The following is a 13,455-nucleotide window of genomic DNA, read 5'->3' as shown; positions in this document are numbered from 1 at the left end:
CCTACCACGCTCCTCTGTCCATGGGACTTTCCAGGCAAGAGTACTGGAGTGGGTTGCCATTTCATTCTCCAAGGGATCTTCCCAACCCAGGGATCAAACCCAGGTCTCCGCGTTGTAGGCAGACGCTTTACCGTCTGAGCCACTATTTCTTCTCTAACATTTTTGCCTCAGTATAATATTAACGTGTGCAATTTATTAATAATAACTTGATCACAGGTCTGACAGTATATAATTGGACCAACTTTTATTATTAACCCTTATTTAATCATTAAGGATTAAAATTTACAGGAAATTCATCATTTGACATTTTCTTGTTTAGTTTAACTAATTTAATTCTGTTTTAATTAGTAGATCTCCCTATGTTATTTTTACCAATGCAAAGTTGCTGATTTCTTAAAACACAACAGAAAACATATTTAAAGTCCCTTTTGAAAACTAAAGGAATAAAGTGAGGCACAGAATATTCAGGCAATGAAATACTTTAATAAATTTCTATTTTATGTTACTGTTAAATGAAAAAAGTATAAAAAGTACTGTTTTTAATTAAGCAAAAGCAAAATACACATTTATACATACAAAAAAAGATTAATAAAACATACCCAAAATGTTAACAGTAGTTATATTCAGGTTGTAGGATTATAAGTGATTTTTATTTCTACTTATACTTTTTAAAAATTTCAAAAGTATAGTCACTAAGTATATATTATTTTTGTAACCTTTTTTTAATCTTAAGGTTTATTTTTAATGTTACTTTGCTCCAAGGTGAAAATTTCCCTCTGTATAAGCATCTTTTTTTTTAATAGTTGATTTACAACGTTGCATCAGTTTCTGGTGCACAGCAAAGTGGTTCAGCTACACATACACACAGAACAGGAAAAAGAGTGTATGTATAATATGTATACAGTATGTATATATTTTTTTCATATTCTATTTTTGCTTCACCATTATGGTTTATTATAGGATACTGAATATAGTTCCCTGTGCTATTCAGTAAGAGCTTGTTGTTTACCTATTTATAGTAGTTTGAATCTGCTAATCCCAGACTCCTACTTTATCTCTCCCCTGCCCCCTTACCCCTTTGATAACCACAAGTTGTTTTCTATATCTGTGAGTCTAAAGCATTATCTTTCAACTGACCTTCTCTATTGCTTTGACTACTTAAAGCACCTATCTATGTACATAAACATCACCAACTCAATGGACAAGAGTTTGAACAAACTCTGGGAGATAATGAAGGACAGGGAAGCCTGGGGCACTTCAGTCCATAGGGCTGCAAGGAGTCAGACATGACTGAACAACCACCACCATAATGTACATAAAAGCCTCCAATGGTAAGAAATACCCCTCTGTGATACTCACCACCAGTATAAATTGTTCTCCAGCTGTGCACAGGTGTAAAGGGCACAGCAATGTAAAGAAACAATCCGTTCACCCTGAAGTTCTGAGTAAGTCTGGGCAGTGTGCTCTAATTTAGAAGCCACAGAACTTAAAGTTTCATCAACCCAGGTAGCAACCTGAAGAATAAAATATCACAAGCTTAAGTAAAAACACGTAATCTTTTCCAAGGGACTGTGGTCAAAACAAGGGCAAGGAATATCTACACTGTGGACCAGAATTCTACAGGAAAGAAAAACAAGTAATTAGGAAAAGGTTCTTAATGAGACTAGAAACTAAATTACTTCCTTCACACAAATCAATCAACATAGTACTGAAATAGATGGTTCTAAGGCATTAATTGAAAATAAACATCTGCTCCAACAATTTTTAAAAGAATTTAGTGACTCTAAAGTCAAACTGATAATCTGAGGATAGTATAATAGCTATACTTCCTCTATCTATTATAGCTCTTCAGTATCTCTTTTGTCAGCACTTAGCTTGAATATTTTTTCTTCCCTTAAGTAGAAAGATCTCTCTGAAACTGTTATAAAATAAAAACTATTATAAAAACTATTATAAAATAGAGATAAAACAGAAAAGATTATACACTGGATTACAGTACTAAGGCCTAAGACACTTGGTATTTGTAGGTTTAAGTTAGACAGAAAGATAGAAATGAAAAGATGGAAAGGGGGCAGGGAAAGGAAGAAAATCAAGAATTTAAGAAATGTTTATCACAGGATGTCTTACCTTGTTATTTTCTGTAGCTACAGTTGCTCTTATGCTATTTGCAGACAGGAGAACTATCTTTTCATTGGTTAGCCCCAAAAATGTTGCTCGTGGGTGATGTAAGGAAGGATTCTTTGAAAGCATAAGAAAAGTGATTGTCATTTTGCATATTGATTTGGAGAGCTACTTAATGTAAGATTTAATATAATGAAATACCTGTGCATTTCTGTAAGGCTCAGATTCACTCCACTTCCACTGATAAAGTTCTCCTTTACTGCTGACAGCCAAAAGCTCAGAATATAGAGCCCCAATACAGATGAATTTTGTTCCATCCTATAGTGAAAATAATATAGTAGTATAAATATAACAACTGCCAAACCTCATGATTTGGGTACATCACATTAATTACTACATCTAATCTGGATTATGTGAACACATAAACCCCTTTAGCAAGGTCCCCTCCCTGAACTCACCCTTTTCCAGTCACACTGGCCTTCTCCCTGCTCTTGCCAGGATCCCACCTTATTGGTCCTTACTGGTCTCTTGCCCTGTTTTTCAGGTGACTCACTCTCTTTCTCCTCAATCAAGTTTGCTCAAGTGAGATCTTCCCTGACCACACTATCTCCAAAATCAGTACTCTAATATTGCATCTCCTTACTCTGCTGTCCTTTTGGTTCATAGCATTTCACAACTTGACAGATTATATTTACTCATTTATAGTCTACTTCAGGCTTCCCTGGTGGCTCAGTGGTAAAGAATCCACCTGGAATGCCAGAGACGTGGGTTTGAACCCTGGGTCAGAAAGATCCTCTGGAGAAGGAAATGGCAACCCATCCCAGTATTCTCGCCTGGAAAATCCCATGGACAGAGGAGCCTGGAAGGTTACAATCCATGGGGTCCCAAAGAGTCAGACACGACTGAGCATGCATGCATAGTCTATTTCACTCAGATATAAGCTTTGTCTTCTTCACCACTGTATCCCCCATTCTTAGAACAGTGAACACAGTAGACACTTGATAAACATGTTGAATAAATGAAGAAAAAACAGACTAAGGCACTGAAGCTAGGAAAGTCGAGTATCAAAACAGAAGACTCCGTCCCTGGAGGCCATTCCAAGCTGCTGAAACAAGTGTCTGCGTTGCTTTTAAAGGTAAAAGCTCACTTAAAGAATGTACAAGTAATAAGTTGGAATGCAATTAAATTTGCAAAAGTTTAAACAATAAGTGTAAATAAATATCAATGATAAAGTGATAAATTTTTTTAATATTAAGGCCAGAGAGATCAGTCATAAAACTACCCTGAAATCTCACAGCAAAACTTGCCAATAACAGATTTTATGTTGTATTTTTGCTACTGCAAAACTTCTCTGTTCAATTTGAAATTCTGGCTCAGGAGTACATGGAACTAATAGTATCTTTAAAGTTTCTATCAAATTCCAATCTCAGATGGGTTATGGGACTCAGCTACAGCCTGCCAAGACTGATAACAGGTTACACTTCAGAGCCATACAAAAACAATACTAATTTTTAATCTTTTATTCTACCAGTGCCAGTCAGCTCTACTTTCAAGTCATATCTGTTACGCCTATGGAGGGATGCAGAAGAGACCAAATTTGAAATTTTCCAACTTAGCAATTATACTCTTTCCTTCACCATAGGTATCTGAAAACCACTGTCTACTTTCTCCAGGATGACTGCATCAAATTTTAACACTTCTAACCTCATAATTCCTTCTCAACCCCTTGGTTAAAAAGATGATGGAATTGGACCAATTGACTCCCTATCTCCCAATATACTTAATGAAAAAACACCATTCTCCCCTCCCCACAATCTCAGAGAAAGAAGTGTCCCTCTCCACTGCTTAAGGATAACTCATAGACACAAGTGGATGCAACTCACTCTTATTACCCCAACAACCATCCAAACTAGTCTTCCCCTCAGTCTTACTCACAGTAAAGTGAACAATTACTTGGCATACATTTCACCTCACTGGCTTTCACTGACAATGACACTTGGTCTTGCAACAGCCACATCAATGCTCCATGTGTCAGGGAGTTAAAATAGGAAAAAGGAGTTCAAAATGGCAATAGCTAAAAGACAGACAAAGAAAGGGAAAAGCCCGAGAAAAAGGAATAAAGGAAAAATCTGCGGACCTGAGTGAGAACCTCAGGTGAAACAAACACACCCCCTTCCTGGGTAGCCCTAATTTGCATAGGGCAGGCGGGGGTGGGGTGGGGGTAGTGGGGAAAGAGACAAAACTATAAAAAGAGGAAGCCAAGAAGAGCTGACTCCTTAGAAAAGACCCTGATTCTGATCTAGGAAAGACTGAAGGCAAGAGGAGAAGGGGACTACAAAGGATAAAGATGGTTGGATGGCATCACCGACTCAATAGATGTGAGTTTGAGATAAAACTGAGAAAATCACACACTCTCCCAACACATGCATTTACTCAATCAGTTCATCTTCTCTTTCAACTCTGAACCATGTGACTCTATGCATCACAAGCTCTAGAACCTCCCTTCTCTCTTGTTCACAGGTCACTACTGTCACTACTCTCTTCTGGTCTTCCTTTTATCTTCATGATTGTTTTCTCCATTTCCTTTGTACCACCTTGTACTCCCTGACCCAGATTCTGATCTTGTCCCTTTATTCAAATTATGCTCCACCTTCAGGTTTATATGTGACTGGGCACCATGCTGTTCAACGTGTCATTCTCCTATCTCCAGACTAACCTGCAGACTAAACTACCTGGATGTTGTAAAAGCAACATAACATCTCCAAAATGAATTCATCACCACCTCCAAAGCTGCATGCCCCTTGCAGTCCCTATCTCCATGAAGGACCTCCACCCACCCACCTACCCTGTAATAGGAAAGCCACAAAGGAGTCTGAGCCCTCTCTTCAACTTCTCTCTTCTCAACCATATGGTGATTAGCAAACCAATGCTATCCTTGTCTCACCTTCCCCTCAGATTCTTTCCTTCCTCTGTCCTCACTGTCACTGCTTTGGTTGTTCAGTCGCTCAGTCGTGTCCAACTCTTTGTGACCCCATGGACTGCAGCACGCAGGGCCTCCCTGTCCATCACCAACTCCCAGAGTTTACTCAAACTCATGTCCATTGAGTTGGTGATGGCCATCCAACCATCTTATCCTCTGCTTTGGTTGAGATCCTTGCAATTCCCCTCTCTATAAACAATTTTACCAGTCCTTAACTGTTAAGAATAGGCATAGAATTGTTCCTATTCCTATCTTTCTCCGATACCAATAGTGCTTGTCTACTTAAAAACACACAAAACAAAACCCCACCAATCTCATCCTGTCATTTCTCTAAGAACTTTGTTGGCAGAACAACATCCTAACTCTTCATCTAGGGCCCTCTGGTCTTGCTCCATCTTGCTCTTCTCTTCTTCCCACCACACAGCAGTAATTCCAAATTTCTCATTGTTCCACAAACACACCCTGTCCTTTCGTGACTCTAGGCCCATACTGATATGCTTGGAATGCTTTTGCATCTTGGTTAACGCTCACTTAACTTTAAAAATGCTGCTTAAAAGTCATCTCCTCTGTGAAGATTTTGCCAAATCTCTCAAATCTTAATCTAATACCAGGTGGTATTAGTCATTCCCCACTCTAAACCCCTAAATACCAGATTCCCAGCTTCAACCTAGGATTGGTGGTACTGTGAACACATTTCATATTATGTCAATGTTTGTCTTCCATATTGAGTTCCCTACGGGCTGCTGCTGCTGCTAAGTCGCTTCAGTCGTGTGGGCTGGTCCGTAACAAATCTACCTCTATGTTCCCACAGGCTAGCTTGGCACCTGGCACATGGTAGGAGCACACTGATAACTGAACAAACGCATCTCAACTCGAACTTTCTGAGTAAAAGCCCTGGCAGAGCAGTACAACCCTGAACAAGTCGTGGTATAGCAAGAGTATGGTGTGTGAGGCTCTCTCAGAACTGACTGGCCTGCACCCCTCAATAATGGGCCAGGGCTCCCCAGCTCAGGAGTCCTGAGGTAAGTGAATCCCGAAGACCCTGAACATCCCCTGAAGACCCTGAACATCCATTATGGACAAATGTGGATGGACAGCACAAACCACCAACCAAAGGAAGATGGAAAAAATCACCTATTGTTTCTCGCCTGATTGAGATGAGTTTGTAGAGAAATACAAAGCAATCAAATACAGTAGCACAGTATTTTAGCTCACACACTTCAGAATATCATAGAAAACAATGTTTTTATTGTTTTAATGAAATACTAATGGCTGCTGCTGTGCAAGCTAGGGCCTGTTTCAACCTGGAAAAGGTGGATATGCATATTTCCTTAAAGATGGGTAGTTTCTAGCTTTTTTACTTGTAAACAAAATCAAATTATTTAGAAGCTGAATCTAATCAACAAATTTGCAATTCTCTGAACAATAAACAGGTCATCACCCAAATGAGCAATCTCTCCCCAAAGGGGATGAAAAATGCTAAAAATATAATACAAATTACCTAATGGCCAAAGTTTAAGTCATTAAGCATAGCAACTTGAACTCCTACTAATTTTGACTTCTGTTTTTTAAAAATTGGTCTTATTACTCCTAATTTTCTCCCCACAAAACTTGGTTTTTGTTTTTTTTTTTAAACTTTCCTGTTCTCAACAAACACTAGTTTTCCAACTTAAGTAGCAGCTCTAACAGCAGACTGTACTGTGCACTATGGCTGAAACAGACATTACACAACTACAGGCTACACGGCCCAATCCGATCAACTGTCCTTATTCACACTTCATTCCCCTCACCTGCCTATGTTTCCATTTTCTCCGTATGCCTGGCTTCTTTTCTGTTTTATGATCACTTCTCCCTTGCTCTTACTTCATTATTAAATTACATTTGTGATACACTTATCAAACTTTTGGAGAATTTTGAGCATTACTTTACTAGCGTGTGAGATGAGTGCAACTGTGCGATAGTTTGAGCATTCTTTGGCATTGCTTTTCTTTGGGATTGGAATGAAAACTGACCTTTTCCAGTCCTGTGGCCACTGCTGAGTTTTCCAAATTTGCTAGCAGATTGAGTGTAGCACTTTCACAGCATCATCTTTCAAGATTTGAAATAGCTCAACTGGAATGCCATCACCTCCACTAGCTTTGTTCGTAGTGATGCTTTCCAAGGCCCACTTGACTTTACATTCCAGGATATCTGGCTCTAGGTGAGTGATCATACCATCGTGATTATCTGGGTCGTGAAGATCTTTTTTGTACAGTTCTTCTGTGTATTCTTGCCATCTCTTCTTAATATCTTCTGCTTCTGTGAGGTCCATACCATTTCTGTCCTTTATCGAGCTCATCTTTGCATGAGATGTTCCCTTGGTATCTCTAATTTTCTTGAAGAGATCTCTAGTCTTTCCCATTCTGTTGTTTTCCTCTATTTCTTTGCATTGATTGCTGAGGAAGGCTTTCTTATCTCTCCTTGCTATTCTTTGGAACTCTGCATTCAGATGCTTATATCTTTCCTTTCCTCCTTTGCTTTTCGCGTCTCTTCTTTTCACAGCTATTTGTAAGGCCTCCCCAGACAGCCATTTTGCTTTTTTGCATTTCTTTTCCATGGGGATGGTCTTGATCCCTGTCTCCTGTACAATGTCAAGAACCTCCACCCATAGTTCATCAGGCACTCTGTCTATCAGATCTAGTCCCTTAAATCTATTTCTCACTTCCACTGTATAATCATAAGGGATCTGATTTAGGTCATACCTGAATGGTCTAGTGGTTTTCCCTACTTTCTTCAATTTCAGTCTGAATTTGGCAATAAGGAGTTCACGATCTGAGCCACAGTCAGCTCCCAGTCTTGTTTTTGCTGACTGTATAGAGCTTCTCCATCTCTGGCTGCAAAGAATACAATCAGTCTGGTTTCGGTGTTGACCATCTGGTGATGTCCATGTGTAGAGTTTTCTCTTGTGTTGCTCGAAGAGGGTGTTTGCTATGACCAGTGCATTCTCTTGGCAAAACTCTATTAGCCTTTGCCCTGCTTCATTCTGTACTCCAAGGCCAAATTTGCCTGTTACTCCAGGTGTTTCTTGACTTCCTTCTTCCTGCAAGGAGATCCACCAGTCCATCCTAAAGGAGATCAGTCCTGGGTGTTCATTGGAAGGACTGATGCTGAGGCTGAAACTCCAATACTCTGGCCACCTCATGCGAAGAGCTGACTCATTGGAAAAGACCCTGATGCTGGGAGGGATTGGGGGCAGGAGGAGAAGGGGACGACAGAGGATGAGATGGCTGGGTGACATCACTGACTCGATGCACATGAGTTTGGGTGAATTCTGGGAGTTGGTGATGGACAGAAAGGCCCGGAGTGCTGCAATTCATGGGGTTGTAAAGAGTCGTACACGACTGAGCGACTGAACTGAACTGAACTACCTAACTTTTCACAAACATTTCTTGGTAGCTTCTACATGACAATTTAAATTCCCCACCCAGCTTTCACTTTTAGAACCTTGAAAGCAAAGCATCATGACCAACAAGTTTGATCAACTGTTCCCAACAGTGAAGCTGCTCCAAATATCTTAAGGAGCCAAATATCATGGGACTGTTTCCTCTCAATACCATTCAAAGAAAATTGAGAATAATGTACAACTCTACAATTCAAAACGCTGGTGGGAAATACATTTTATTGTTTCCCCTAGACTCTATGAAAACACACCCAGAACAGTAAAGGACATGACTGTAAGTTAACAATACTGACTACCTAAATCAGTTGTTTCCTCATCACCCACCATACAACCTTTATCAAGTTCTTCTTTGGGAAAGAAAAAAGAAAGTGAAGTCGCTCGGTTGTATCCCGACTCTTTGCGACCCCGTGGACTGTAGCCTACGAGGCTCCTCCATCCATGGGATTTTCCAAGCAAGAGTACTGGAGTGGGTTGCCATTTCCTTCTCCAGGGGATCTTCCCAACCCACGGATCGAATCCAGGTCTCCCGCATTGCAGGCAGGCACTTTACCATCTGAGCTATCAAGGAAGCACTTCTTCTCTGGGAGCTTACTTAAAATAAAGGATGTGTGCATCTCTTAAACTGAAGGTTTGTTTTGTTACAGAGCACAATGGGGAAGTTCTTACGTTCAACTTCAGCAGACTGACTTAGCATGAATTACCCTGCAATTTTTCTCCACCCTTTCACCTTCACATTTTATCACTTAGCTCTTATCTTTACAGTCTTATTTCTAACAGTCTTTGTTACTATTGGAGATGCATTTTTTTATTCCCTTGTAAGTCACTTTAAGATTCTTATTGTGAGTAGGTTGGTGTGTGTATACACACACATACATATATATGTATATATAACTACATATAGATATATATATAGTTACAACTTAAATGTAGGCATTCAGCAACATAGAACTAAATTTCTAATCAGAGAAAAGTAAATTTCAAAAATGACCAAGACATGAAAATGGATCCATGTTAATGGAAGTAACTCTTAGTAATCACTCTGGCCTCCTGTGATTCCCCAAAGCCTCTTGTACCTAATTCTATTATAGTATTTAGGCAGAACAATGTTACGCCTTCCTACAAAATTCTCACCCTAACACCTGAACAAAAAGCCTAAAACACAATATATACTTAATCAAGGCTACTCAAGTTACTCATTGGATGACCCTCACTTCTGCCTCCACAGATCTTTTAACATCTCTGTAATTATCAATTATGGTTATTTTTTTTAAAAGATGCTGAAAGTTAATAAGGGGAAAAAAATTCATTGATTTATTTTTTTCTTTCTATCTTTTAATCCCTTTACCCATTTTCCCTACTTCCCATCTCTGGCAACTATCAGTCTGTTCTCTGTTATATAGGATTCCTTTTTTTTTTTTTTTTAAGATTCCACATTTAAGTGCCATTATATGGTATTTGTCTTTCTCTAACTTCATTTAGCAAAATGCCCTCAAAGTCTATCCATTTTGTCAAAAATGACAAGATTTCATTCTTTTTTTATGGCTGAATAATACTCTTGTGTGTGTGTGTATCAACCCACTGATGGACACTTAGGTGGCTTCCATATCTTGACTATCGTAAACAATGTTGCAATGAACATGAGGGTACATGTATTTCCAGTTAAGTGTTTTCATTTTCTTCAGATAATACCCAAAAGTGAAACTGTTAGATCATACAGTGGTTCTATTTTAAGTTCTTAAGGAATCTGTTTTCCATAGTGGCTATACCAATTTCCTACTCCACATTTCACCATTGAAGCAGCTGTATTAGCCTAGAAAATGGTGAAACTTTGAAGAAGTAGCTGTTCCTCTAAATAGGTGACGGCAAAGTCAAGATTATTCCAATTAATTTAACAAAGGAATTTCTCAGGTACCCTAACAAAAGAAGGAAAAATACCATGGACACTAACCAAACTTAGAATTTATAAATACTGAATTAGGTCATTTCTGAAATTAAGCTAGGACAACTCCTTTTTCCTCCTACCACCAAAAAAAAAAGCAAAAAAGAGAGACGATTTGCAAATAGTGTGTGCCGACATCCTATATCTCCCTGCACTCTCCGTCTCCTATCAAGCACCCCGCAAAAACCTTTTCCACTCCTCAGGGACCACCATCTCCAACTACGGAGGACATTTAAATATGGGCCTCCATAGTGCCTATTTCTTCATGCAGAATTTATCCTATGTTCCTGTACGATAATTTTGCACACTGTTCCAAAAGCAAGGTTTTTTTCCCCTTAACAATTCTGCATTCTCTTTCTGACTATAGCATTCAGCCTTACAAATCATCTTAATGGTTTGCTGAAAACCAGGATAATACTTATCAGTTTAGTTAGGCTTATGTTATTTTCTTTCTCTAAACTGAAATTTTTGATGTCTAAATTTCAGTCACAAGCTAATAAAAAGTAGTTCTTATTCAGAAAAAACATTTTAAATTAGGTTTTTCTTTATTGGGAAAAAAAAAAAGTATAGGTAGGGCATACTCTGTTGCACATACTGCTATTTCTCCTTCATTCAACGTCTAAACAAACCATGGAAATATACACTAAGTAAGGCCTATACAGTGTCAAAATTTTATGATGAACTTAGTAACTGCCTCTGAAAACAAGCTGTACTTAAAACCATGCCTATCAGTAAAGGCCAACTAAGACTGGCTAACTCTTAACAAAGTGTACACTGGCCAGGAAAAAGTCCTGCTAAACTCCAACTGCTCAAAACACTTTCAAATACATGCTGAAGAAGACTAGACTAATATAGATGTGCTGGCACTATTAAACAAGATTCAGGAGTCCTCCATTACTTCCTGTCAATATGAAGTAGATGCAGCCCTACTCCATTACTTCCTGTCAATATGAAGTAGATGCAGCCCTAATACGATCAAGGCTCTCGAGAAACAGGAAACAAAGAACAATGTATAAAAACAAGAAAAGAAAAAGCCCAATGGTTTAAGTCACCTTCTACCATATGAAGTAAAAGTAGAAACTGGAACATTTCTGGTTTTATGGAAATAAGTAAGAGAATGCAATTCAGGGAAACTTTGTCAGCTGCCAAAGAAAACAGAATAACCTTTTGCTCACAAAGAGACTGATTAAAATTCATGTTCCTTCTTGCATTCAAGCTTTCCACATGAGCTGAATACAGAGGAAAATTAACCACATCAAGATTCACAGTAACTATTAAAAAATAAACAAATTCAGAAAGTTAAATAATATTTTCCCTTTAATATTCCAAAGTCAACTTCAAAGAAAGAAAAGAAATGCACATCAGAACGTCCTTATCTGCTACAGATAACCAAGTTCTTATCTTCTTTTACTTCTACTTAAAAGAATCTCTCATCCAACTGGATCTGGAAATAAACAGGCACTCCAAGAAATACATGGACAGCATATGGCCTCCTACAGGAACCTGAGAAAATGAACCACCTGCCTCTTAAGACAGTGAAACCTACACACCATCATCAGGATGTGTCCTTGCAGCAGTGATGGAGTTTTAAAGGTTCACACCACTTAAGTCCTGGCTGCTATCTAGAAGCCCGCCATGTACCACTCCTCAGGATGCAGAGCATCACTCCCTCAGTTTCTTCCTGTCCAGCCTGCTTTGTCTCCCAAAATTTTTAGAGCAAAGAGCCTGTCAGAATTCGCTGACATCAATCAGGAAAGCTACCTAATCAAAGAAACACAGATTCCTAATCTTGCCCTCATATGCATGTCTGTATCAATGAAACCTGCTCTGCAGACACTGGGTCCATTCGACAGCACAAAACAAATTTCTATCAAGAAATATACCATCAGTTACTGGTGCGAGTATCACTAGAAAAGAAATCCTGAAACAGAATGCTTATGTCTTATCTGAAACTGCCATCCCGATGCCTCTGATTTACTTCATTAAGTAGAAAAAAGAAATAGCACCACTGAACACATCTCGTTAAAATGATTCCTGCAGTGTCAAATCAAGATTATTTATATTTTAAAAGAAACAAAAACATCACTTTATGTCTGCATTTTAAATGACAGTACAAAAACCTGAAATAAAACAGAAACCTTTTTGGGGGGGTGTTGGGGGTGGTAACGTGTGTGCCAGGAATCCATTTAAAATGGAAGAGATGGGGATTTTTTCAAATACCTTATCAGGCCACCACTGCAAATCTTCTCCAAGAGACACGGGACTTTGAACAGGCGTATTCTTCTTATCCAAGTTTGGCTCTCCTTCCTTGCTGGTAGAGCCCCTTTCATTATCAAATGAGGCTCCATCAAGCCACCTTCGCTCACGTAAACGTAAAACGGATTCACGTTCACGCAACAGCTCAGAGTCTCTCTCTAAGGGAAGAAGGAGAACTGGTATGCAATTGGGTCACACCAGTGGGATAAAAGTAAGCCACTCTCTAGTAAAGACCCTTCAGGATGCAACTAACAGCAGTTTATCCACCCACAAGAATTTAATGTAACTATATATCTAATAAGCCTGACATGCAACATTCAAAACATTTAACTCTTTCAAGTGAATGTATGAAAATTGTACACTAGTTCTTTAAGCATTTTTCTGAATATGTGCTTTTAGAGCAGAATTGCCTCAAACTGGATTCTGGACATTTTACATGGAGTTTTAAATTTCTAGTTTTCATTAAAAAAGCTTACCACAATTTTTTAAATTTATCTATTAGAAACTATTCATAAATTAAAATTTTGACATGTTAGATACATAAACAAAAAAAAAGTATTTGTTAGAGATTCTACACATGGGGGGGAAAAAACTTTAAAAGGGCAAAATAAAAATCCATTAACTGTAAAATTTTTGATAATCTTTGTTTAGAGTAATTTTACAGACTAGATTTTTGTGATTTATCTTATCTTTTGTGATAAGATAAAAAGTCTTATTTAA

The 13,455-nt window shown here is 38.5% G+C and overlaps 1 protein-coding gene across 5 annotated transcripts in view; it reads right to left on the bottom strand.

Moving 5' to 3' along the window:
- Positions 1-13,455, bottom strand: part of UBR5 (ubiquitin protein ligase E3 component n-recognin 5) — a 136,980-nt gene that overhangs the window by 65,024 nt on the left and 58,501 nt on the right. For 3 of the 5 annotated variants that reach the window (XM_070802830.1, XM_070802831.1, XM_070802833.1), the window contains exons 9-12: positions 12,700-12,911; positions 2,323-2,439; positions 2,128-2,238; positions 1,360-1,514 (exon numbers count right to left, since the gene is read on the bottom strand). In XM_070802830.1, coding sequence (XP_070658931.1) covers positions 1,360-1,514; positions 2,128-2,238; positions 2,323-2,439; positions 12,700-12,911 — 595 coding nt within the window. The remainder of the gene's footprint in view (positions 1-1,359; positions 1,515-2,127; positions 2,239-2,322; positions 2,440-12,699; positions 12,912-13,455) is intronic. The other 2 variants (XM_070802832.1, XM_070802834.1) reach the window with 1 other exon arrangement.

This window comes from Bos indicus, chromosome 14, assembly GCF_029378745.1.
Source record: "Bos indicus isolate NIAB-ARS_2022 breed Sahiwal x Tharparkar chromosome 14, NIAB-ARS_B.indTharparkar_mat_pri_1.0, whole genome shotgun sequence".
In the NCBI taxonomy this organism is placed as follows: domain Eukaryota; kingdom Metazoa; phylum Chordata; class Mammalia; order Artiodactyla; family Bovidae; genus Bos; species Bos indicus.
This window is presented reverse-complemented; position numbering and strand designations above follow the sequence as displayed.